This window comes from Macaca fascicularis, chromosome X, assembly GCF_037993035.2.
Source record: "Macaca fascicularis isolate 582-1 chromosome X, T2T-MFA8v1.1".
Lineage (NCBI taxonomy): Eukaryota > Metazoa > Chordata > Mammalia > Primates > Cercopithecidae > Macaca > Macaca fascicularis.
In genome coordinates, this window is record NC_088395.1 from 74923641 (window position 1) to 74951493 (window position 27853).

Consider the following 27853-nt stretch of genomic DNA (forward strand, 5'->3'; position numbering starts at 1 on the left):
TAGGAATGTAAAATAGTGCAGCTATTTTGGAACAGTTTTCCAGTTTCTCACAAAGCTGAACATAAATTTAATATACAAGTCAGAAATTTTACTCCCAGGTACCTACCCAAGAGAAGTAAAAATATATGTTCATACAAAGACTTGAACAAAAGTATTCATGATGATTTATTATTCAAACAAGACAAAACTACAAACAACCCAAATGCTCAGCAACTCATGAAGGGAAAGACAAGCTGTAGAATATTATTTAGCAATAAAAAGGAATGAATTCCTGATGTATGGGTATATCATGGATGATTTCTGAAAATTACGCTAAGTGAAAGAAGGTGAACACAGGATACCACATAGGTATGGATCATAATTCCATTTTTATGAAATGTCCAGAAAAGGCAAATTTGTGGAGACAGAAAGATAGAAAGATTACTTTGGCTTGGAGCTGGGATAAGACAGGCATAAAAATTTTCTATGACAGATTTATCATATGGGTATACCACTCATTAAAGTTGGTAAAAATTACTGAATTGCACACTTCAAATCAGTGATTTTATGAAATGTAAAAAAATTACCCAAAGAAAGCTTTTTAGAAACCCGAATATATGCATACACCTTGACCCAGCAATCTCAATCCTAAATATAGCTGCAAAAGAATTGAATACATATGTTCACCTAAAGACAGGTACAAGAATGTTCATAGCACTTATATTTGCAGTAACCCCAAGTGGAAACAACACTCATAGTGAATTCTTACAATTTTATGCTGTCTCAGTATCCATTCTGAATATAAGTTTAACTTTCTCTCACCAAGCCAGGCTCCATTATGTTACCCTTGACAGTTTCCAGTTCTCTGTCTCCTCCCAATTCCTTAATGTGTTCCATCCAGATATGTATCTTATACAACTGGCTCCTGATGACCACCTCCCTATGGAACACATAGATATAACCTAATTGACTTGGCCCATTGATCCCTTACACTGTGCACAGACTGTGCAGATATGCCACGGTGACAACCTCCCCACCAAGACGTTGATCTGGTATAACTCATGCCTGCTTGCTCTAAACCCACTAATGAGAACTCATCATAGGTAACCTGCTTTGGTAACATACTGGACCCAATAAAGGCCTCAACTCATTATCTCTCCACCTGCTGGTTGCGCACATTTCCCCTACAGTATTTCCAACAGCCCCTGTCGGTATCCCTGTTTTCCCATCAACCTGTGAATAATAAACTGTCTATATTATTTAATATGTTTTTGTTGTGTTGTCTCCTCTGTGTAGTATTACTCAACTGACACACCTATATCTCCCCAGAATGACACATTCAGACTTAACTTTTCTCCCAGTTAAGTCACTCCTACACAGTAGTTATCTTGACAGGAATAAACAGGACACAGGTCTGATAATAGCCACAAGCATCTGCCAGTATAAAATAATTTCTGATGAGAAAGACACTTGTTCACACCTCAGACAATTAGGCATCATACCATCTGCCAGGATAAAGAAGTATCCTGTGAAAGGCACATTGTAAACATCCACAACCAAATCCCTTGGAACCTGTTGGGAAATAAAGTTTATAGCTGCTTTCCAGAGAGAGACTGCAAGATCAAATTAGGGAAAAAAAAAATACAACCCTAATATCCATCAACACAAAATGGACAAATATTGTATATTAATGTCTCAGAATATTGTACAGCATTGAGAGTGAGTGAACTATAACCATACTATAAACACCATAGCATAGGTGAATCTCACTTAATGAATTTCACTTAATGTTAACTGAAAGAAGCCAAAACAAGAGAGCATACACTATTTACACAGAGTGTAATTCTATTTCTATAAAAATACTAATCTATCCTGTTAAAAGTCTTGACAAAGGTTAACCATTGGTGGAATTGTGATGGGAAGGGTCAAAAAAGGACTTTTGGGGTACCGAGAATGTTGTTATTTTAGATCTGAGTGCCAGTTACATGGGTTAGTTCATTTTTTGAAAAATCACTGAGATTTCTGCACTTTTGTGAATCAATGAACAAATTTTTTGAAGTTTCCCTTAAAATGCACAGTTAAGATCTTCACATTTCACTGTGTACTAATTGCACTTCAATTAAAAAGTGGGAGAAAAGTGCCCAAAAGAAATAAGCTGCCTTATTTTGCTCTGAAAGAAAACCACAAATCTGAAAAGGTCAACACAAAGCCACCCTTTATAACAAGAGGCAAAATTCAAGAAAAATTTAAATGAGAGGGCTGTAACAAAAGAATATGACTGCAGAGTTAGCAAATACGTTTTCAATAAGAAAATACACTCAGCCCTTATTGATAGTAAAAAAGAAGTTTCAATAATTCAAAAGTAGGAAAAATCAAAACTCTAATATTTAGGATGAGAATTTAAGGCCAGTCTTCTCAGGAATGTTTAGTTTATTAATTTATTCTTTTTTTTTTTTTGAGACAGGGTCTCACTCTATCACCCAGGCTGGAGTGCAGTGGTGCAATCGCAACCTCCCATGCATAAGCAATCCTCCCACCTCAGCCTCCCAGGCAGCTGGGACTATAAGTGCAAGCCACCACACTCAGCTAATTTTTTTATATTTTGTAGAGACAGGGTCTCCCTACATTGCCCAAACTGGTCTCGAACTCCTGGGCTCAAGCAATCCACCTGCCTCAGCCTCCTAAAGTGCTGGGATTATAGGTATGAATCACTCAGCCCAACCTGGAATGGTTAGTTTAAAATCCAAAAAAATGGCCAGGCACAGGGGCTCACGCCTGTAATCCCAGCACTTTGGGAGGCCAAGACAGGTGAATCACCTGAGGTCAGGAGTTCAAGACCAGCCTGACCAACATGATGAAACTCCATCTCTACTAAAAATACAAAAATTAGCTGGATGTGGTGGCAGGTGCCTGTAACCTCAGCTACTTGGGAGGCTGAGGTAGGAGAATTGCTGGAACCTGGGAGGCAGAGGTTGCAGTGAGCCGAGGTCACACCACTGCATTCCAGCCTGGTGACAGAGTGAGACTCCGTCTCAAAAAAAAAAAAAAAAAAAAAAAAAAAAAAACAACAACAACAACAAAAATCCCCCAAAACCTGTAAAATATTCAGAATTGTGTGAAAGAATTACAAATTCTGCCCTGCAGAGAGTAGATATAAGCATCATTATGTGTAAGACTGTTTCAACTATAAAAATGGAAAAAGTTTTAGGAGCAAATTTATACTGCATACCTAATAATTATGTTCCTTTAAGTATATTTTTAAAATGTCTTCTGAGTCACAAAGTATTATTTTGGAAGGCAGAGAGTAATTTGAGTACATAATTGGTTATATTTATAATATGTGTGGTGGGAAAAATAAATTGTAGAGTTGCTGGAAAGGAAATGTAACTACTTAAACCAAACAAGATATTTTTTTCCTATTTAAATCATCGAAAAAGGAAAAAAAAATCATTGTCTATTCAAAGTCCAGACGAAAAAAGTTTACTAAACCGTAGTGACCATGATGAACTTCACTTGAACCCTGTGTTCCAAGGAAGCATCAATGGTTTAGAAATACCATACCCCCTAATCTTTTTGTGTTCTCAGAAACAAGTAACTTCAAAAGTCTACCCTGTCTTTGCATATAGGACACATCTTCATCCTACCTCATGACTCATGTAAGCCTCATGATGACTCTCTTGTAATCTGCCTCTAAAAAACCTTAAATCTCCTTCTCCTGGGAGATATTCCTCAATAATGAAGGTTCTCCCTATTGCAACAGTCTAAATAAAGACAATCCCTAATGGTCTGGAACATCTTGTCTTTGACAAAGTGATCGTACTCAAAACAATGTGGTACTGGCATAAAGACAGACCTGCAGGCCAATGGAATAGAACAGAGCCCAGAAAGAATCCCTAATATATATGTTGCAATAATTTTCAACAAAGATACCAAGACCATCTAAAGTATAAAGGACAGTCTTTGAAACAAATGATGCTGAAGAAACTGGATATCTATATACAAAAGAATTAAGTTGGATCCTGACCTTATACCATATAAAAAAATTAACTGTAAATGGATCAAAAACACAAATGAAAGCAAAAACTATGAAACTTTTAGAAGAAAACATAGGGGAAAACTGTATGACATTTTATTTAGCAATAATTTCTTGAATATGCCATGAAATGCACAAGAAAGAAAAGGAAAAAAATAGATAAATTGGACTACAACAAAATTAAAGACTTCTGGGCATCAAATGGGAGAAAATATCTATAAATTGTGTATGTGTTAGAAATGAGGGGTTAATACTGAAAATATATAAAGACGTCCTAAATCTCAACAAAAAATAAACAAACTGATTCTAAAATAAGCAAAGATTTTGAATAGACATTCCTTAAAAGAAATAGCCCGTGTGCACATGAAAAGACACTCAACATTGTCACATGAAAAAATCAAATCAAAACCACAATGAGATACCACCTCACACCCATTAGAATGGCTACATATCAAAAATAAATAAATAAGCAAAATTCAAAGTGTTGGTGAGGATGTGGAAAAACTGGAACCCTTGTGCACTGTTGGTGGCAACGTGAAATGGTAAAGCCACTATGCAACATAGTATGGTGGTTTCTAAAAAACCAAAAATAGAATTACTATATAACCCAGCAATTTTACTTCTCAACATATACTTAAACCCATTTATGCTGGAGGTTGCAATTTTTTTGAATTTTTGCAATCAGACTTTGGTGATGACCTTGAGCGGTAAGATATAAATAACTCCTACATGCTTAGCATTCCAATAATGGAACACTAGGCATAAATGGGTTAAAGAAGTAAAAGCAGCTTCTTGAAGGGATATGTGTATATCCACGTTTACAGCAGTATTGTTCATAATGGACAAAAGATAGAAGCAGCCCAAGTGTCTAACCACAGAACAATGAATAAACAATACATATTGTTTTTATATATACATATATATATGCATACATACATACATACACAGACACACACACACACACACAGTGGAATATTATTTGGCCTTTAAAATGAAGGAAATTCTAACACATTCTACAACATGGATGAATCTAGAGGATATTACACCAAGTGAAACAAGCCAGTCACACAAAGACAAGTACAGTTCGATTTCATTTATATGAGGCACTTAGAGTAGTCAAACACATAGAGACAGGAAATCAAATGTTGGTTTCCAGGAACTAGGGAGAGAGGAGGATGGAAAGTTGTTAACTGTTGTACGGAGTTTCAGTTTTCCAAAATGAAAAGAGCTCTACATATTTGTTGCAAAATAATGTGAATACAATGAATACTAATGAACAATAAACTTAAAAATAGTTAAGATGGTAAATTTTGTCATGTATATTTTACCACAGTGAAAAAATACTCCCTAAATTGGGGCTTGATTAACCCTATATGAAATTTTAAGAATATACAGTCACAGCTAGATAATCTGGTCAGTTGCTCTATTATTCTTGCATTATTATAAAGAAATACCTGAGACTGCATAATTTAGTTAAAAAAAAAAAAGGTTTAACTGGCTCACGGTTCTGCAGGCTGTACAGGAAGCATGGTGCTAACATAGGCTCAGTTTCTGGGGAGGTGTCAGGAAGTTTATAATCATGGTAGAAGATGAAGGGGGAGCTAACACTCATGTGGCCAGAGTGGGAGGAAGAGAGAGAGTGGGGAGGTGCTACACACTTTTAACAACCAGATGTCTCAAGAACTCACTCACTATCACTGGAACAGCACCAAGCGGATGGGGCTAAATCATTCATGAGAAATTCACCCCCATGATCTAATCATCTCCTACCAGGCCCCACCTCCAACATTGGAGATTACAATTTGACATGAGATTTGGGCAGGGACACAGATACAAACCATATCAGTTACTCATAGAATAGACCTATATTTTACATAGGAATGTTATGCCAACTGACTGGCAGGGTATATGTTATTTTGTATTATCTCAATTGGAAAAGTTTGGAGATTTTAACATTAATACTTATATTTGGGAGAATTTTCTTGATCTCTGATACAACCATGTCAAAATACTACATACTATATTAGGTAGGTTTTGTTTTCCTATAGCAGCATTTTTATTCCTTTGCCTAGTCTGTGAACATGGAGAATTGACAGAGACAGATAAATATACATTTAAAACTGTCCTAATCATATCAACTCTTTAATTACTAGCTCTTTGTTGAAGAGCTCAAAATTCAAACCGTGTTAAGGGTTTCATAAGGTGAAATGTATACCTCCCCAAATGTATAGCCAGTTATCAACACCATAAATTGAATTAACCACTCTGTACCAAATGATCTGAAATTCTACCTTTATCATATGCTTAATTGCCACATACATTTGAATCTACTTTTGTGGTTTTTTGAGACGTAGTCTCTCTCTACCACCTGGGCTGGAGTGCAGTGGCGTGACCTTGGCTCACTGCAAGCTCTGCCTCCTGGGTTCAAGCAATTCTTGTGCCTCAGTCTCCCTAGTAGCTGAGATTACAGGTGCGCACCACCACATCCAGTTAATTTTTGTATTTGTAGTAGAGACAGAGTTTCACCATGTTGATCAGGCTGGTCTCAAACTCCTTACCTCAGGTGATCCACCCACCTCGGCTTCCCAAAGTGCTGGGATTATAGGTGTGAGCCACTGCGCCCAGCCCGGGTCTACTTTTGAATTCACTATACTGTTCTCACTGTCTAAGCATGTATAAATTCCAAATTGTTTTGGTCAATTGCAACTTTCTTATATATCTTACTTCTAGGTACGGTTCTTCTATTTCAAATATTTCCTGACTCTCGGCTCAAAGTGACACATAGATATAAACATCAGAAGCAGATTGTTTAGTTCCAAACAAATTAATTTCCAGATATTTTTCATCGTGACTGCATTATATTTACACAGTAAGCAATTGACATATTTACCACACTGGATATCCCAATTCAAAAAGTGGCTCTGTGTTTGTATATATTCAAGCCTTCTTTCTAGTTTCCCTTTAGCATTCCAAGCTTTTCTCCATACAGATGTTACACATTTCCTGCTCAGTTTAGACCTAGATATTTTATATTTGGTTAATTTCTTCAAAGGGAATTTTTCTTCCATTTTATTATACAATTTTATTTCAATCAACTACCTCACTAAATTCTCCTTCTCAGGAATTTTTTAGGTGAAGCTCTTGATTTTTCTAACAAGTATAGTCTCTCTAATATATGGATATTGCTTCTTCCTTTCCAATTTTTATGTTTCTACCTTAGTTCTTATGTTTCATTGATTAGTCCTTACAGAATATTATTCTCTGAGAGAGGCAATAATGTATATCCTTGTCCAGTTCTCTGACACTGCTGAGAATATAAAACATTTATATTATGAAAAAGATTCTCTCCTTGGGCAAACTTCAGTCAGATTCCTCTGAATTTTCTTTCTGATTTGGTCCCAACCTCGGGTCCTGTCTTTGGCCCACATGGTCTGGTTTTAGTAAGAATCCTGCTGAGTCAGTTTAGTGAAAATCTCCTACTCTAGGTATCTGATTACTGTATCCTGCTTTGAGCAAGTATCCTATCAAGTCAGTTTAGCCACAATCTCTCCTTACTTCTGATGTTTCCTCTTAGCATTTCTCCAACCACTGCTTCCCACTGTCTTAGTCAATTTTCTGCTGCTATAACAATACCACAGACTGGGTAACTTATGAACCAGTTTATTGGCTCATTATTTTGGAGGCTAAGAAATCCAAGAGCATGACATTGTCACCTGGTGAGGGCCTTTATGTTCATCATCCCGTGACAGTTAGGCAAGTTGGTGGTCGAGACAGAGTGAAAATTAGGCCAGACTTACTGTTTTATCAGGAGCCCAGTCCCACAGTAACTAACCCATTCTCAAGAACATAGAGCCCTCATGACTTAATCACCTCTTAAAGGCTCCACCTCTTGATAACTTTATAGTGGCAGATAGGCTTCAGTTTGGGAGGGGATATTCAAGCCATAACACCCATCCTGCTCCTTGGTTATAAATTTCCTCGTACTTGGAGTTGAGCTCAATCTGTCTTCTTACTATAAAACCCCAGTGCAGTAGTCTCTGTTGAAAAAATGTCTACCTTACTATCTCCAAGTATAATGTATAATTCTTTCTTTATCAATTATGATCTAAATTTTCTAAAATAGTTTGTGTATATACTTATAGAAATATACTTAGAATAAAGGTCACCAAGTTAAAAAATAAGTATTCCTGGTGAGTAGGATTTGGGGTGAATTTTCACTACCCTTTCTGAACACATTTTAATGCTTAAAATTTTTTAGGATGAGCAGGTATCTTTTTTATTAAAATAATTACTTTTAATATTAATGTTTCTGAAACATATTCAGCATTAAAAAGATTATAGGGTCATTTAATGACAAGATAAAAATACTTTCAGTAAGAATGATAAGGCTACTAAGTTGTGTGAATGTGCAAACATTACTAAGTTTGTTCAACTTAATTACTTAATAAACGGAGATGTTAGGTACATCTCTTAGACTAAAAATACCCTGGCAAATTACTTAGACTGAAACTAAGTGTGCCATGAACACACAGTTTGTAAAGCTCATCTAAGACCGAAGAATAACCACCAGAGGCTAAAGAGAACCGGAACCAAAGACAGGCATACAGTTTACCACTCACATTAATATGATGTTCCTATTTAATACTTTGCATTAACTTCAACTACTATTCCAGGAAATTTATTCCAGTAAGAGGAAGTTGTGAATAGCTTTGTTTCAGAAACTTCCTGGAAATCCACTTTTCTGAACAATGCTTATCAAGCAGTTCTCATCTAAGTAAACAGTCACTTCTCAGAACATCTCTCAAACGGGTTTATCAAATGACTAGTACTCTTCAAAGTTTTATATAAAAACTATTGAAAAAAATATATCACAGACTTTGATATAATTTTGACATAAAATTATATCATGAAGTTTGTCCAATCTCAATCATTCAGGCCCCAACAATGAAAGACCTGCCACAAACCAGACTCCAAAAACCTTATAAATATGAATCCCTCTCCACATTTGATTTTCCCCTTCTGAAAGGTTATTAAGACAATATTGTAATGGTAGTGGCCTTTCTTAGTGCTGTAAGTAACAAGCCTGAATTTGTTTCATCAGAAGACTATTTTAGTGGCCTGTTTGAATCATGATTTGACAAGATGCAAATTCCCTGTTTAAAATCCCTCTGCCATTTCTCATTGCTATTATACTAAGGAATAAACTCCTTCACATGACTGATAAGGTCCTGCAAAACCTGGAACCAGATTAAGATTGCCAGATAAAATTCAGAATTTCCAGTTAAATTTGAATTGCTTATAAACAATCGCTATTTTTCTCTTAGTGTAAGTGTGTCCTAAATCTGTTTATCTGAATTTGAATTTTAACTGAGCATTCTGTATTTCGTTTTTTACCTGCTAAATTTGGCAACCCTAGGCCGGGCGTGATGGCTCACGCCTATAATCCGAGCACTTTAAGAGGCCGAGGCAGGTGGATCACTTGAGGTCAGGACTTCGAGACCAGCCTGGCCAACATGGTGAAACACTGTCTCTACTAAAAATTTTAAAAAATCAGCCAGGCATGGTGGCAGGTGCCCATAATCCCAGCTACTTGGGAGGCTGAGGCAGGAGAATTGCTTGAACCTGGGAGGCAGAGGTTGCAGTGAGCCGAGATTGCACCACTGCACTCCAGCCTGGGCAACAGAGTGAGACTCCATCACTAAATAAATAAATATATAATAAATAAATTTGGCAACCCTATTCCATCTTTATCTTAGGGTTACTTTCCACTTACATCTAAATCCTGAGTTCAAGTCCATGGTGTTCACAAATCCTGTCTAGAACTCTGGCCAGAGGCTGGATGGCCAAAGCCATTAAGGCAAGTGTTTCATCTCTGCAGGAGGCAAATTAACTATCAAACTCAACAGCTGGCTTGAAAGCGGTAGGATCTCCCAGACCACTGGTGGGTACATATGGACACAGAATAATGGCCACACCTTGGGTACCGGAGTGAGGAACAGACTGAGAGTGTACAAATAATTACAGTTTGATAAAATCTTGGGACTGACATAGAAGCTCTGTAGTTTGTTGCTGTTGTTTGTTTGTTTGTTTGTTTGTTTTCTATGATGGTAGTTTCTCCACTAGGGGGAGCCTCCACAGTTGAAACAACCAATATCCACTGAGGGGGTCCCACCCAGAGGACTCTCAGGGAGGGACATGCATGGTCCTTGGATAATGAACTGCTGGGATATAGAGGCCTCTCAGGACAGGAGGACTCTGAAGAGTAAGAAGAAAACAAGAGACAGAGAGAAAGAGAGAGGGGAAGGGAGGAAGGGAGGGAAGGAAGGAGAAGAAAGACACATAAGAAACAAAGAAGTGGAACTACAAGATCTTCCTTTGGCCTTTTCAGAAATCTAAGAGGTATGGGTTGTTAATGTCTAAAAGGTACCCAGAGATAAGAGCACCAAGCTGAGGCTGTGAAAAGATAATGAACTAGCCTAGGGAATTCCATGGAAATAGTGAAGTTGTTGAAAACAGAGGGTCTGGCTGGGTGCAGTGGCTCGTGCCTATAATCCCAGCACTTTGGGACGCCAAGATGGGTGGATCACTTGAGGTCAGGAGTTGCAGACCAGCCTGGCCAGCGTGGTGAAACTCTGTTTCTACCAAAAAATACAAAAATTATCCATGCCTGTAGTCCCAGCTACTTTGGAGGCTGAGGCACGAGGATTGCTTGAACCTGGGAGTCAGACGTTGCAGTGAGCCAAGATTGTGTCACTGCACTCCAGCCTGGGCAACAGAGTGAGACTGTCAAAAGAAAAAAAGAAAAAACAAAAAAACAAAACAAAACAAAAAAACAGAGGCTCTGCCCAAGAAGCTCTGCCACCACTGCTTTTTACATATCCATTCAGGTAACTTGTTGACAACACTATCTGTTCCAAATTTCAGACATTTCCAGGAATTTCAGAGGGACATGAAAAATACAAAGGCCCATAATAACACTCCATTAAACTAAACATTCTGGAAATTCCGGATAGTACTGTCAACCAAGATTAAGAAATTCTACTCAATATGCTGAAGTGTGAAGCAGAACAGATATACCCAGAAGTAACTACATAACAGCAAGAAATCTACAATAATATAAATTACACTAAGCACATAACTGGTAGAGATGAGGCAGTGATTAACTGTTTTTAGTAAGATGAAGTTTGGCTTCAGAGGATACACATAATATGCCACCCCAAAATACAAAGAATTGTTGACCTGAAGAAAATTAAGCAGCAGCAGGTATAGGAAAGTTCTCTGCCCTCCCTCTATTTGCCTAAAAGCAGAACATAGATTTACAAAGAGAGAGGTATCCCGACCCAACACCCCTTTCTACCAGGGAGAACAAAAGTTAAAAAGGTTAACCACTAAAGACAACTTTAGACACTTACTGGCCTAGAAATAGTAGCAGAGGAATTTATATTAACAAGCCTTACTAACTAGCTATCATCTCTCATTTATTTGGCTTCCCAGATGTTGCTGCTACTAGAGATTCAAATTCCTTTTACTTTGTCTTGTCATGTCTTAAAAAAAAAATACAATTAAAAAAATTACTATTCTTTGTTGAAGGTGATCTATAACCTGAAATTCAAAGCTACCTCTTTGAGAATTACTCATTTCCTGGGTATCCCCCATGTATGTATGAAATACACATATTAATAAGCTTGTTTTCTCTTAATAATCTTGTCTTTTGTTACAAGAGTATGTTCCAACTAAGAACTTATGAGAGTTGAAGAAAAATTGTTTTTTACCCTACGACACCTAAATGGAAAAATGACTGATAAGCAGCAATTTACAAGGTGTTCAAATATAAAGGCATAACAAATATGACCTGACTCTAGACTGAATTTTTTTCTTTCTCAAATGGCAATTTCTCCACTAGAGGGAGACCACAGCATGCTTTAAAAGGCAGTGAGTCAAAAAGAGGAATGGGGCTGGGCACTGTGGCTCACGCCTGTAATCCCAGCACTTTGGGAGGCCAAGGTTGACGGATCACCTGAGGTCAAGAGTTCGAGACCAGCCTCACCAACATGGTGAAACCCTGTCTCTACTAAAAATACAAAAATTAGCCAGGTGTGTTGGCACGTGTTTGTAATCCCAGCTACTTGGTAGGCTGAGGCAGGAGAATCGCTTGAACCCAGGAGGCGAGGTTGCAGTGAGCCGAGATCATGTCACTGCACTCCGGCCTAGGCAACAGAGAGAGACTCCATCTCAAAAAAAAAAAAAAAAAAAAAAACACAAAGGAAGGGGTGGGAAGATGGATCAACACTGTATTCAGGTACGAAAGTTTTTGTTTTGTTTTGTTTTGATTTCATTTGTTTTGTTTTGAGAGAGTGTCACTCTTATTCCCCAGGCTGGAGTGCAATGGCATGATCTCGGCTCACTGCAACCTCCGCCTCTCAGGTTCAAGTGATTCTCCTGCCTCAGCCTCCCAAGCAGCTGGGATTACAGGCGCCCACCATGCCTGGCTAATTTTGTATTTTTAGTAGAGATGGGGTTTCGCCATGTTGGCCAGGCTGGTCTTGAATCCCTGACCTCAAGTGATCCACCCGTCTCGGTTTCCCAAAGTGCTGGGATTACTGACTTGAGCCACCATGCCCATGAATGGTTTTAAAGCTGAATGTGATCATCTGGTCAACAAAGGAAGCACTGAGGAAAAGATGAAGGCAACAACAAGAAGAAATAAAAGATGCCCTCCAACAGAGAAAAGAAGCTACAATTTCCCTTTGCCCATTATCATCTACACAGTTTAAATGAAGAATCACCTCTGACTAGGATGTAGGAATCTTTGAGAAATATGGCTTCCCATGGGAAAATCCTACTGATTTGCTGCTTGTTATCTGTTATTTGCAAATATTAATTACATGTCAGTTCAGATAACTTGGTGGTCCTAATGCTATCTGCAGAGATTAACAAAAGCTATATTTTATGAAACTACATACAACAGAAACTCTGTGCAGTAGTATAACAAAATACAACCATGTATGGAATGGTTCATGTTTTTGAGAAAAACAAACATTCTCTAGGAAGAGACATGCATCACAAAAGGTATTCATTAATTCCACAAATATTTCCTATGTGTCAGCCACTGTGCAGAATACCAGATTCCTAGAGATCCAGGTACCTAGTGAAGAAACAAGGACAGAGAAATGCTAGAGCATGTACTACCTACCTGGGAATTTTGTAAATGCAATTTTCCCAGATGACAGCTACATTTGATATAGGGAAGACTAGTCTTTCAGTTCTGATCACCTTGTCTGGCTACTTGTATCTAGAAGGGTTCCAATGTATGCTCATGGAAAAGATTTTATGAAAGTGGGCTGCTAGTCATAGTATAAGCATGTCAGAATAGGAGGCAAAGGCGATATGTGAAGAATAAGAGGAAAAAAAAAAAACCAAAGAGAAAGAGAGGTAAGCAGTAGCCCTAAACACTGGTGTATGCATTGAATAAATGTGGTGTGAATCAATGAATGAGAGAGAGAGAGCTGTAAGACAAGGCTAAGGAAAAGGAGAAAGGGGATCATGAGGCAAGGCAGAAGATAAACAATAAGACCTGGAAAAAATTGAAAGCCAATGGAGTTCAAGCAGATAAAATAAGGTATACATTACACATCAGGAAAAGAAAAACTGTTAGTCTCCCAAAGTTAATATATTCTCCTTACATGTTTTACCTTAAGATGGTGAAAGATCTTGGTTTAAGAAATAGGCTGCTTTTTTCCAAGGGGAAGACTATAGTTTCTCTTTTCCAGGTGCCTATACTGCTTCATGTCCTTATGCCGCCAGTGAGGATCAACAGAATCCTGAATCTGGGATATTCCAGAGTTTATTTTGTGAGAAAAACGTATGACTGTATCTATGAACTATAGCTGCTGCTAGACACTAAGTTGCAGGAGGCCAGTGATTTCTGTTCCCCTTCTTCACTGTTACATCCCTACCACTTGATACAGTATCTGGCACTTAGGAGGTACTCAAGAATATTATGTTGAATGAATGAATGAAAGAATGAACACTGCAGGACATAAGAGATGCTCAGGGCATAGTTCATTTACCTAACCTGGCTCAAAATGGGGGTTCTGGGGATCCTAGTATTATAAACAGAAATCAAGTGGGTAAATTGGTTGCTCTGGGTCCATAATCCATTTCAGGCAGATAACCTGAAACTGGCTCTGAGATACAGCATGTTTGACAATATTACAGTAAAAAAAAAAAAAAAAAAAAGCTAGTGGCAAAAAGATATGCCATAGGAGAAAAAGTGAACAGACTGAGTACAGAACAAGTTTCTCCAGAGAAAAGTGTAAATGATACTCTGGCTGGCAAAGAGCTGAAACATCTTGGAAAACATGGTGTCTTAGTCATTTCAGGCTACTATAACAAATTACCAGAGACTGAGCGGCTTATAAACAACAGAAATTTATCTGTCACAGTTTTAGAAGCTGAAAGTCTAAGATAAGGGTGCCAGCATGGTTGGGTTCTGATGAGGGCCCTTTTCCAGGTTACATCTTCATTTGATGTAAAGAGAGTAAGCTAGCCCTCTGGCATCTTCTTATAAGGGTATTTATCCCATTCATGAAGGCCCCATCCTTATGATCTTATTCAACCCAAATTACTTCACAAAGGCTCCACCTCCAATACCATTATACTGGGGAGTCAGTTTCAACATATAAATGGGGGAGGAAGTACAAACATTCACTCCCTAACAGATGTCATATGCCAATGAAAGGAATTTATTTCTGCTCCTTTGAGGAAGTAAGTGAGAACGTCACAATGAGTCATAGGTCAATAAGATAACCACTGCCTAAAGGTCTAACCACGGATTCCAAAAAGGAAGAATCAAGGATGACCTTGAGGTCCACTTAACAGCATCACAGGGAGTGTCCTAAAACTCTGAATGGAATAGTGTAAGTAGTAGGAAGATTTCTGGTTCCCAAAGGTGTCTACATCCTAATACTAGGAACCTGGGAATATGTTAAGTCACATGCCAAAGGAGAATTAAGGTTACAGATAGGTTTAAGGTCACTAATCAGCTGACCTTGAGATAGGAAGATTATTCTGATTATCTGGGTGGAATGAATGTAATCACAAGGGTCCTTTAAAGCAGAAGAGGAAGGTAGAAGAGAAAGAACCAGAGTGATGGCAGCATGAGAGGGGCTATGCCTGGTGTTGCTAAAGTGGACCATGAGACAAGGAAAGTTCTAGAAGCTGAAAAGGTAAGGGAACAGACTGTCTTCTCCAAAAAAAAAAAACAACAAGTAGCCTTGCTGACACCTTGATTTTAGCTCCAGAAGAATGATTTTAGGCTTCTGACCTCCAGAACTGTAAGAGAATAAATTTGTATTTGTATTTTTTTTTTTTTTTTTTTTTTTGAGATGGAGTCTCGCTCTGTCGCCCAGGCTGGAGCACAGTGGCGCGATCTCGGCTCACTGCGAGCTCCGCCTCCCGGGTTCACGCCATTCTCCTGCCTCAGCCTCCCGAGTAGCTGGGACTACAGGTGCCCGCCACCACGCCTGGCTAATTTTTTGTATTTTTAGTAGAGATGGGGTTTCACCATGTTAGCCAGGATGGTCTCGATCTCCTAACCTTGTGATCCGCCCGCTTCGGCCTCCCAAAGTGCTGGGATTACAGGCATGAGCCACTGTGCCCGGCCAAATTTGTATTGTTTTAAGTCATTAAATTTGTGATAATTTATTACAGCGGCACTAGGAAACTAATACAAGCAATCCCCTGGATCCTCATTCATGGTGACATAGCTGAAAGACTCTCCGCAAGTCAGAAACCCTGCAGCAGGAAGCAGGTACGATAACAGCATTGCTAGATTCATATATCAACAACTGAAATTATTTTTGCTAAGTTAAAATACCTTTAAGAGAAAAATTCCCATCCTACTATTTACATACTTACAAGAATGATAGGAAATGGCATTATGTCAGATGAGAACTAAAGATGAATTTGCTATCAATTATTCAGATATTGAGAAAATAATAGACAAGGAACAAATATTCATATCAAACTTTATTTCTAAAAGTTTTTGAACTCAGCTTCATAGTCAAATGCAAATAGGAAATAATTTTGAAAGGGTAACAGTAAATATCCATTGATAAATTACTTCAAACTCTAGTGGTACTATTTCAAAGCAAGCATGATTTGAGAATAATCAATGTATTTAAAGTAGTAAGTATAGTAATGGTTAATGTATTGAACCTATGTAAAATGTATTTATGACATACATGTATACATATACGCACATATACAAGGATCTGGCTTTATGAATAAAGTATTTTGATATGTATGAAAAGCTAAAGATCACACCATACGACAATATCAGAAAGATGGCTAACATATACAGTTGCTTTAAAGATTAACACATAGAGTTCAAGTTCTGCAGTTCCTGAAGTGGAGTGTGTTATGTTTTTGTTTTATTTGCTAGGGGACTCTGAACTTCTCATTCAGTCACATAACTTGAAAGTATTTCTGATTAATGTATTTATTATCTATTTGTCCAAATATATGTGAATTTAATGCTAAAGTTAAGTCTCCAGATGCTGAATAATTCACATTAATTATGAAAATAGAAAAATGACTGTGTGCATATTTCTACCCTATTATCTGTCTATGTATATTAGGTATTCCACTTGGTTTCTGAGAAGTCCACGTATCTTATTCTAATGCCATAATGATGAAATGAGAAATTTAAATATTTAAACAGGAAATGAAAATAACATAAATAACATCTTACAAGTGACTTGTTACTTCACTCACTACAGCAGGTCCTCTTCTGTTTAGATCCATAGGCCTCTGGCACGGTAAGGGGATTGTGGGAACAACAATTTCCTGCTTATGGCTGCCAACCAGGCTCAACTCTATCAAGAGCCCCTGCTGATACAATCAATCTTATCGCTCTCCATGCCCCATCTCACCCATCTGTTCCATTGTGAAATACTTAAGAGTCTCTGGAGCACAACATGATTATTAAGACTATAATGACAATGGGAGGCATTTTCATTAATAAGATAGTTATAGCTTGATAAAGGAAAGAGAAACAGAACTCTTACATGAGGTTCCAAGTTGTCCCTGAGATGATCAGATTGGCTTCTCTGTGCCAAGGTGGCTTACGATGGATCCAGCACCAGTGAAGACGCTAATCCTCACAGTGCATAAAACCTCATACGTAAAGCATCATACAAAAATCTGGTGTAGGCAAGGAATGTGACCAACCAACCAACAGCCTGATTGAAAATAACTATTGATTATGTGTTGCCTTTGACTTTATACTCTGTGTTATATTTTATTTCCCAAAAAGACAAACTTTTGTGTAGGGGAAGAAGAAAAGGCTTTAGTAAATGATAGAAGAAAGCCTACAGTTACAAGTTTAGGAGATGTCATAGGGAGAGAAGTCTGAGGGTTGTTTAGACTAAAAAAATAACAAGAAGTATCCTTTTGACTAGCATAGAGCATGAGACTTAAGAAAAAAAAAAGAGGGAGAGATGGTACATAACCAAAAGGCAATAGATATTCACCCTCCAAGATAAATCATGATGGGTCCACATGCAACCAAGGCAACAAGCCCCTAGTGCTATGAGACTAGATCAGGAAAGGGTGAAAAGAAGCAAGACAGCTTTGAGGATCCCAGTGAGATACGCCAGAGGACATCACATGAAAGAAACTTAGAAGGAAGGTCTCCCCACATAACTAGACATTGAAAGGTAACTGAGAGACAGTTTCCCAGTAGAATGTAAGCCCCACAAAGGTGGAAAACACAGGGAATATGTTCACTTTTCAATCCTCAGCCCTGAACACAATGCTTGATGCTCGGGTAGGCACACAAATATTTGTTCAATGAATAAATAAATGAATGAGGATCATCACCACGTCTCGAGTTTCATACATTCGGGGCAGGGATCGGGGTTGCCATTTTCATATACAAATAAGGAAGTTAACAGTTTTATATTGTATCTATCAATATTTATATCTAGAACTTCCTGGTATATTTTAGATATTCCAATGAGAGTTAATATTTGGAGGATGGTTTTGAATAAATGAAATACACCAACTCTACCACTTTCCTTAATACTTGAATCAAATTGTACCGCCATGTGTGATTTGAAGAAACCACTTCAGTCCCATTAACGCCCATAAGAGAATCAGTGGGATGCCTGGCATGGTATTTTTTAGCTTATTATACAACAGATATAAGGATGTAGTGATACTGGAAACAGAATTTTCAATAGTTCAATAATTATCTGAATAAATATCTGAGTTCAATAATTTTTCAGAGATTCAATATGCTGGACCATGCTATCAGCTGATTTACATATGAAAAAGTGTCCTTAGCTAATGAGATGGGTTGCAAATTGACCAGGAATAAGCAATCCAAATTTTTAAAAGTCAAGAATGTAAGGTGATTAATGAAAACAGATGCTGAGATACTAATGATGTAATCTGGAATTCCAAAACCACACCTGCTATGACTGAGTGCTGTAACATCCTCAAATGTGAGTAGGGTTGGTTGTCAGACCTGCAGGCTTTTGAGAGATTAGCTATGCATCACAGTAAGGACCAAAAAATATGTACTTTGTCCAAGTGAGTTTTCCACACTCAATTTGTTCTCTGACACTGTGAAAACTCAGCTTACAAGATGCTTCACTGCCACCCACAAAAGGAAGAAAGGTAGGTTTGCAGGGAGAGAAATGCAGGTAGATACCTGTGAACCATCTACATAGAGAGAGCTTGTGCAGAGACTCCAATATTGATTCCCTCAGCCTTTAGGGCTTCTTGCCTCAGTGATGTCCATTTACCCGAGCATGCTATATAAAGGTGATCATTCTGATGTGTGTCATGACCTTAAGATGACTGAGAAGCACAGGTGCAGTGGGCAAGTGAATATTTGCATTTAGAACTCATCAGAAGATGTCTGAAACAGAGATTTTGTGAGTTGTCAGCATACAGGTGCTAGTAAAAAGCATAAAGAGAGACTACCACTGCCAGCCATGGTGGACTAACTGGTATCAGACTTGCCTTCCTGCTGTAACAACTAGAAAACTAGACAGTATATAGGAAACTCCTGCATGTAGTTATTGAGCAATGGACAACACAGGACTATGACTCTGAGAAGAGGGAAACAAACAAGATAACTGCTACCTTCTCCACAGCCTGCTTCTTAAAAGCACTTTTTAGATTGCAGTAGATGGAGTGGGAACTAAGCTGAGCATGGAAGTCTTGCTAGAAGCAAGACTTGTTGCTTCTAGAAGCAAGACTTGTTGAAGCAGCTAGAATTAGCAAGGCACAATACCAGAGAAGAGTGAGCTATGTAGAAAAAGAGCTCAACAACCTTACCTGGGGGTGGATACTTTATATCTGGCCTAAGAAAACTTTAAAAGAAGACTCAAATCAAGTTGATCCACAAATAACTGCCCACAAAGAAAATTCAGTCCTCTTTAAAAGAAATCAACAAAAGCAAGACACTCAGTAAGTCACAATATCAAGCAACCAATAAAGATTACAAGAAATATTTTTTAAGAAACAAAAATGTGAGCCATAACCAGAATTTTAAAAAAAAATCAATCAATAGAAAAACATGTAAAAAAAAAAAAAAAAAAAAAAAAAAGAAGAAGTAAACCCGAACAAAGATAGAACTGTAGGAAACACTCAGTCAAGGTGTAAAAAACAGAAAGATAAAGGTTCAGCAAGTTACTGAAAAGGAATCCTATAAGATGTTAGAAGAGGTCAAGCATTATGGCTCATGCCTGTAATCCCAGCACTTTGGGAGGCAAAGGCAAGAGGATGATTGAAGGCCAGAAGTTCAAGACCAGCCTAGGCAACATAGTGAGACCCCATCACTACAAAAAAATATAAAAATCAGCCTGGTGTAGTGGCACACGCCTATAGTCCCAGCTACTCAGGAGGTTGAGGTTGAGGCTGCAGTGAACCATGATCATGCCACTGCACTCCAGCCTAGGCGACAGAGCTAGATCCTGTCTAAAAAAAAGAAAAAAGAAAAAAGATGTGAGAAGAATCAGAAGAGTGATGATGTGTTATGGAAGTCATGAAGTCATGTAAGGAGAAATTTTCAAAAAAGAGACAGTGGTCAACAAGGAGATCAAGTAAGACAGAAACTCAAAAGTGTTCACTGGATTTGGTAAGAAGATACCTACTAAGCCTGGCCACGCAGTTCCAGTTGAAACATAGGGAAAGAAGTTGGATTGCTGAGGGTTTCTGGAGTGAATGGGATATGAGGAAGGAGAGATAACAGCCATTTTCAAGGTACAATTGACTCTGCCCAGGGTGGGCAAGTATGTGTATGTTTTACCTTAGAAAATACGTTTTTTCAACTACTCTACCACATTTTTTAGCAGTATCTCCTTTCTCTTCCAGTCACATTTCTTTGTAACATATAAAGTACTCCCAGTAAGAATTATCAAAGTAAAATTGTTACCAAAAAAGGCATTCAGCAGCTTCTGAACCTGAATATTGCTGCCCACAGTGCGGTACAACCCTTCTGTCTTGATCCCTAGTGGAGGAAAAAATCAGGTTAATTTCACTTGTATAGCTAGAGTTGTCATCTCCCCCTGGTACACTAGAGTTAATTCAGATAGGAAGGGGTCACACTACATATTCCAAGTTCTCCAGCCTTCCCTGTAACAGGGGAATAGTCCTAAAGCATCTCTCCAAATTATCCATCCTTTCACTTGGAGTATACCAAGCCTGCTCATTAATCTGAAGAGAAGAAAACAAACTCTATAGTAAATAGAAGCATGTGCTTAGTTTGGGCAGCAGCAGAAAGCTGAGAATGGTGCTGCCATCTTAGAAAGTTCATTTAATTGAAAAAGAAGGAAGGATCAGCTCTCAAGTTGCTTCTAAGCAGTGACACAAAGCAGGAGAGGGCTGGAGTAAGGCAGCTGTGAAACAAAAGGCCATTTCCTGCACCAAGAAGGACTAAAAAAACATTTTAAAGAACAAAGAGACTTGATTCATATACTACACTTGCCCACAGTCTAAATATCCTCAGAAGGAAACCAGAGAGTATCGGCAACCAGAAAGAATGCTGATTCCACATCTCCCTGAGTTTAGTTCTGCCCCCATCAATTTTTATACCAGTATGTATTGTGGCAGAAATCGAACTCTTGATTATTTAGGATAGAACCATCATGACACTGCTTAAGGAGTCCCAGGTACTATTTGAGAATACTTTATAAACTTATAAGCTCTTTAAAAGCAGGAATCCACAAATTATCCAAATATGCTTGCATACCACTAGTTTAGAATTTTCTGAAATTTTCTAGCTTGTATCTACTACATAAGCTTTGTAAACAGTCTTCATTCCTAAAATGCTACTTCAGAGAAATTGCCCAGGATAACATCAGAGTGACCAGATTCAGACAACGCCAAGGCTATGGTTCAGATCTTACCTTTGGTCTCAATAATATTGATGCACTTCCTGACAAACTTGAAGCCCACTTCATTTAGCTCCACTGTTTCAAGCAAAAGAAAACAGTTAGCGCCTGCTGCAACAGGTGTCACCTATTAAACATTTAATGACTATGCAAAGGGACTGCATTGAGAGAGCTAAGGGTTTTTGGTAGCTCACTTCCAATCACCCTTAAATGGAAAGATTCATTTATTCAGGGAAGGTTGAGCATTTTAACTCTTAAAACACAAAATACTTCTATTTAGCCCTTTGCATTGTCTGCTTTCAGCATGAGCAAAGTCATATGTGAAATGTTAGCCTAAAAATACACACAATTTCTATCATGCTTCCAGATCAGGAAGGATGTTTCTCTACCCACGATGTAAGCTAACACAAAGTGTCTACCTTACTTCAATTACCAGACACATTTAAAAAATATATGGCTGAATTTTATTTCACACAAAGGCATCCATATTCAGACTTGCATTAATAGTACACATCATTAATGATGGTATTTACTATGAATAGCACAGGTGGCAGTTTATAATGCTAGTAGACCAAAAATTTGAGTGACTCACTTTCTTGCTGTTTTGTTATAGGGCTGTGGTAGATCTACAAAAGAAGATAAACAGAAAGATCCATGGCTATTGTCAATCAATATAGGAAAACAGAGAACATAATATTAAATCTCTTTCCCCAGATAGGCATTAAAAAATGATTAGAAACTCCAGGATGTCAACAAAATAGGCAAGTGGGCTAAACATAACCATTTTGCCAAGATTGCTAGAAAATACTTGAACAGGCCAGGCATGGCGGCTCAGGCCTGTAATCCCAGAAATTTGGGAGGCCAAGGCAGGCAGATCACTTGAGGTCAGGAGTTTAAGACTAGTCTGGTGAACATCATGAAACCCCATCTCTACAAAAATCCAAAAATTTGCCAGGCATGGTGGCGTGCACCCGTAATCCCAACTGTTCGGGAGGCTGAGTCAGGAGAATCTCTTGAACCCAGGAGGTGGAGGCTGCAGTGAGCTGAGATCACACCACTGTACTCCAACCTGGGCAACAGAGTGAGACTCCATCTCAAAAAAAAGAAAAAAGAAAATACTTGAACAATCACTGAAAATTACACTGAATTTCACATAGTTCACTGTAGCTAAAGTTGTAGCCAATCCATCTTAGATATTTCCTTATGTAATGCCTGGGGCATTTTTATAATAAATCAAGAGACCAGGAAAGTGTTTTCCTCATGGCTATGTACCTGTCTGATGGACATTATAAAATTCAAATGTTCCTAATACCAATCTCCCACCCTCAAAGACTAGTTGATGAATGCTTCTCTGTGGAAAGGCAAATGTCCATCTGAAAGAGATCCATGAATACACCAAGATTTGTCTGTGTTATCTTAGAGTATGCACTGTGATAGCTTTGTGAGAGACCAGAAAGGAGATTGTTGACTCTTGAAGTCTAGTCCTGGCTCTACCTCTACCTCTTAGGAAATTTGGGCATGCCCTTTCCATTCTCCAGATCTCAAAATTTATATCAGTAAAGTGATCAGCGTTGGAGTAAACATTCCTTCAAGCCCTGATCTTTGACAGTTTAGGCAAAGGCATGGACGAGATATGTAAGACTAGTGAACTGGAGTGTTTAGTAAAGGAGCAACAACATTAGTAATGTGAGGCTGCAGGAAATGAGCCCTCTATATGCCATCTGTTAAGAGTCTGTTTGAACAGCCTGTCCTTAAAATAAGTTCTGTATATGTGTGTATGCCCCCAGATATTTCAGTGGGAGATATTTCTGTGCCAGCCAGCCTTTGCTGCTACTTTTCTAAACAAGGGATTTGTGGAAAAATCTGCCATGATCAAGTTGGTATGGATCCACATTCAGTGGGCCCATGTGCTCACATCATTCTCCACAAAAAGCCATCTGCATCCTTTGATTTTTGAAAACCTAAAGGGAGAGCAAACTTAAGAGAGGGAATTGAAAGATAAATGCCTTGCTGAGCTTCCTAGCATCTGCCTACAGAAACGTCACAAGCATGAAAGAGTTCAGCAGCAGGTTTCTGGGAGGTGACAGAAGGAAGACAGTGCTGGAATATTTTCTGGATGGCAGTCTTCAGAATACCAAGTCTCTCCTGCTACCTTCCAGTTTACTATAAGTGTAATCTGGGATCTAGTTATCCCTCTAAATTCTCCAGGATACCAAGGACGCATAGAAAGAAAAACCTAGAATGCATTTTCTCTCCTAGCCAGTTTTTCACTTGAATAAAGCAAGGAAATAAGACTGTATCTGAACACTGCTGGATCTTTGGAGTTTTGTATCCCATCATTCACATCGGCTAGCACATTGTGGTTTACAAGATGATTTCCATCTGGTTTTTCTACGCAACCCTGTGAGATAGGTAGAAAGAAATTATTAAAGCCGTTTTACTGAGAGGAAAACTGAATCTCAGGTGAAACGATTTGCCCAGGGTCACATAACCATTTAATGGCAGAACTAGTACCTATATCCAAGCTTTTGGAATTCCAACACCAGGAAGCTGATATTATTTCATATGCCACTAAGAAACTAGAACGTTTTTCAATTACTTCCAACTGTTCCTATTGGTCGCTTGACGATAATCAGTAACGCTTTCAAGGGATTGCTTGTCCTCCTGCATAACGGTGTTCTAAATGGAACAGTACATCTTGTGATACAGGATGGCAATGCCATCTCCGCTACCAGCTGTACCCTCGAAGAGAATAGCTGAGTTGGTGGTATAAGGATGAGGCAGAGAAATCATTCTGAATAAATATTTAATAAGTGCTTATGTATAACTATGGCAATTATTTTTCATATTAATTAACACATATTGATTTCATAACCTGAAAAATGGCTTAATTCTTTCTGAAAAATAGCTTATGGGCAGAGCTACATAGTCTAACACTAGAGCAGGGAGCTGAGAGATCTGCATTCTAAGCCCAGTTTTGATGTCTTCTCTGAGGGTGGTCTCAGAAAAGTCCCTCAACCTTTCTGGAACTCCAGTTGCCTTACCTGCTAAGAGATGTGGAAACAATTTCTTACAGCTCTAAAACTGAGACTAAACAATCCATTACCATTTAATTGTCTGAGACACACTGATAACACTAGAGGGCACTCATACACTGGCATAAGCTGGGGAGGCTTCCCCAGTGTCAGGTAACTTACAGGTTCTTTCCCATCCATGGCTTCCATCCATAGCCTTCTGTTAGCTTCTGAAAGGGCCTGCAGAGTGATGGTTCCTGGCCTGAGGGGGAAAAATGATAAGTATAAAGCAGAAAATTCATCTGAGAGAATGGAGTCTTGTGATCTAGGGTCCCTCTCTGCCCTGCAGGTTGCCACACTGAACAAGCACAGGCCTACAGAATACTCATTTTTCAAAATCTCTTTTACTCAAGAAAACAATAGGCAATTTAGAGAACAGTAACTTTGGGAACCATGGAGGTGGGGGTGGTATCTTGGTGGCCTTGTGCCAGGATCGTGCAAGAAATAGGAAGGTAACTGTCAAGATGCCTCCATAATGCACACCTAAATTGGCCCCATTGTGCCTGAACCAAACAAAGGCTCTCCCTGCCTTACTCTGTTGGAAGCCAGACACTTTGTCTGAGTTCTAGGAATGAGCATGTACATCACAGGCACATTCATCTGTCAGTAAAATGGCTTTGCTTCTTCTAGCACCTGCGATGTCCAAGAAACATTTTGAGTTGGAATAAATTCAACAACATGAGTACTGGCTAAGACACAGGGAGGAGGCGTTTTGGCTAACAAGCATTTTATGACTAATAAAAAAAAAACTAATATTTACTGAATGCTTACTTGGTGACAAATTTTGTTCCAAGTAAACTATGTATATTAACTCAATTAATATACACAATAAGGCAGTTATAGTAATCATCTCTACTTCACAGAAGGGGAAACTGAGGCACAGAGTAATTATCCAAGGTCATGTAGCAGGGAACTACTAGAGACAGGACTTAAATCCAGAAAGTCTGGTCCAGCAGCCATATTCTTCACTACTACAATATAAGGCCTCTTCTGCCTGGCACACGGCTTCAAACCCTGTTTTATTCATTTATTTGCAGGCTACCTGCTGTGGTCTGAATACTCCCCAAAATTCATAGGTTAAAACTTAACTACCAATGTGATGATATCAAGAAATGGGACCTTCAGGGGGTGAGTGAGTGATAAGGGTAGAACCTCATAAATGGGATTAGGGTCCTTTTACAAAAACTTGAAAGAGTGGGTTCATTCCCTTCCGTCTCTTCTGAAATATGAGGACACAGTGTTGGTGCTCTCTGGAGGGCATTGCAACAAGATGCCATCTTGGAAACAGAGACCAGGTCCTCACCAGACACTGAAACCGCTTGGACTTCCAGCTTCTAGAAATGTGACAAATGAATTTCTGTTGTTGATATATTACTGAGTCTCAGGTATTTTGTCATAACATCTCAAATGGACTAAGACACTACTAACTACCCAGAGGTATCCTAAGTTGTTATGCTCTTTATGGTCTTTTTAGATCTTTGTGACTCAACTGGAATTTTGAGATTAACCACACTTTATGCAAGGTATAAAGTCTCCTTGCTTTCTCTTGGCTACCTGAGCCATCAGGAAAACATTTTTCCTTCCACAAATTCTATGATAAGATGAGACCTCTCCTAGTGTCAAAGAATGATAAAAGCAATGCCAAGAGAGTTCAGCCACCCTGGATAAGTAACTAGGCCTCTCTAGACCTCGGTTTCTTTATCTGAAAGGGTGCTGGAACACAGGAGCTGGGAGGTCCTTTCCATTACTGATATCGTAGGAATCCTGTTCTACCTGCTGGAATCACGGGGCTCCTGTCCTACCATCTCTTACTTCATTAAAGCACCTCTTAATGACAGTCTTGTGGTTACTGGCAACAATATATACTTCCACAGCCACCTTGAATGGGGTCATCCATTGTTAACACAGAAATGATAGAGATTCACAAACCAAAATTCAAATAACATCACCTCCTTCATGTGACTGTGGTGACAACTAAAGGAAACTATACACTTAAATGGCTGATAACAGTGCCTGTCACAAAAGAGATACTTGGCAAATGTTAGCAATTGTTTTTATTTTTATCACAATTATTTTTGTTGCTATTGTTACTAAAACATTTCAAGCTCTGCCTTGCTATGAGCCTGTCATTTTAAATACTGCTAAGAGCCTAAATTTAGAACCAGGTGCAGTGATTCACACCTGTAATATGAGCACTTTGGGAGGCCGACAGGGTAGAATCACTGCAAGCCAGGAGCTGAAGACCAGCCTGGGCAACATAGCAAACCCCCACAGCTACAAAAAATAAAAAATTAGCCAGATGTGGTGGTACACACCTGTCAGTCCCAGCTACTCAGGAGGCTCAGGCGAGAGGATCACTTGAACCTGTGCCAATACAAACCAACCTGGGCAACAGAGTAAGACCCTCTCTCTAAAAAACTAAAAGTTAAAAAAATAAAAAAACTTATCCTCTCTTCCTGACATAGAAAAAGGTGACTCAAAGAGCCCTTTGCTCTGTGCTCCAGGGAATGTGAGTACAGCTGCCTGATGCCTGCTAGGAAGCCTGACTCTCTTCCTTATATCAGATTGACTAGCCAGAAAAGCAGATGTCATGTCACTCAAAAGACTCCACATGCAGAGAGGGGCCTCAGCACCTGTTCATTATTATATTTAATGCTCTATTTTGCAGTTTGTTTCTTCTGCTTATAATAGACAATAGAACAAAATTAAAAACAGCATGGAGCCAGGCACAGTGGCTCATGCCTATAATCCCAGCACTTTGGGAGGCCAAGGCAGGTGGATGTCTTGAGGCCAGTTCAAGTGGAGCCTGGCCAACATGGTGAAACCCCATTTCTATTAAAAATACAAAAATTAGCTGGACATGGTGGCACATGCCTGTAGTCCCAGCTACTTGGGAGGCTGAGGCAGGAGACTCGTTTGAGCCTGGGAGGTGGAGGTTGTGCACCACTGCACTCCAGCCTGGGCAAGAGAGAGAGATACCATCTCAAAACAAACAAAACAAACAAAAAGAAACCAGCATGGGCTTTGCAGACCGGAGACCTACAGACTAGGGTTTGAGCTCAGCCTCACCACTTACTATGTGACTTTAGTTGGGCAAGTCAGTTAAATGTATGTGGGTCTCAGTTTCCTCACTGGCAAAATGGGCGGGGGGGTGGTAGATTAAATGAGGGAATGCTTTGCAAAGTGCACAGTATATAATAACTAAAAGTGTAGATGCATCAAAACTTTAATCCCTGGGTTCTAGTGTCAAAATTCTTCAGCATTCTGGGATAAGAAAAAAACACACTTAAGAATAAACATCAAATGTAGTACTTATCATGAGCCATGCATAGCACCAGGTACAAGAAACATAAATTGAT

General features: G+C 38.8%; 1 protein-coding gene across 8 annotated transcripts in view; it reads right to left on the reverse strand.

Annotated features, from left to right (window-relative positions):
• The window catches only part of OPHN1 (oligophrenin 1), a 379874-nt gene that overhangs the window by 131787 nt on the left and 220234 nt on the right, over positions 1 to 27853 (reverse strand). For 7 of the 8 annotated variants that reach the window (XR_012429977.1, XR_012429978.1, XR_012429976.1 and 4 more), the window contains 4 exons: positions 24618 to 24696; positions 22013 to 22046; positions 21436 to 21498; positions 20463 to 20537 (listed from right to left, as the gene is read on the reverse strand). Coding sequence is in view for 4 of the 8 variants with exons in the window: in XM_005593813.5 (XP_005593870.1) it covers positions 20463 to 20537; positions 21436 to 21498; positions 22013 to 22046; positions 24618 to 24696 (251 nt within the window). In the remaining 4 variants the exon portion in view is untranslated. Of the gene's footprint in view, positions 1 to 20462; positions 20538 to 21435; positions 21499 to 22012; positions 22047 to 22376; positions 23822 to 24617; positions 24697 to 27853 lie in introns of those variants that run through there. The other variant, XM_074029495.1, reaches the window with a different exon arrangement.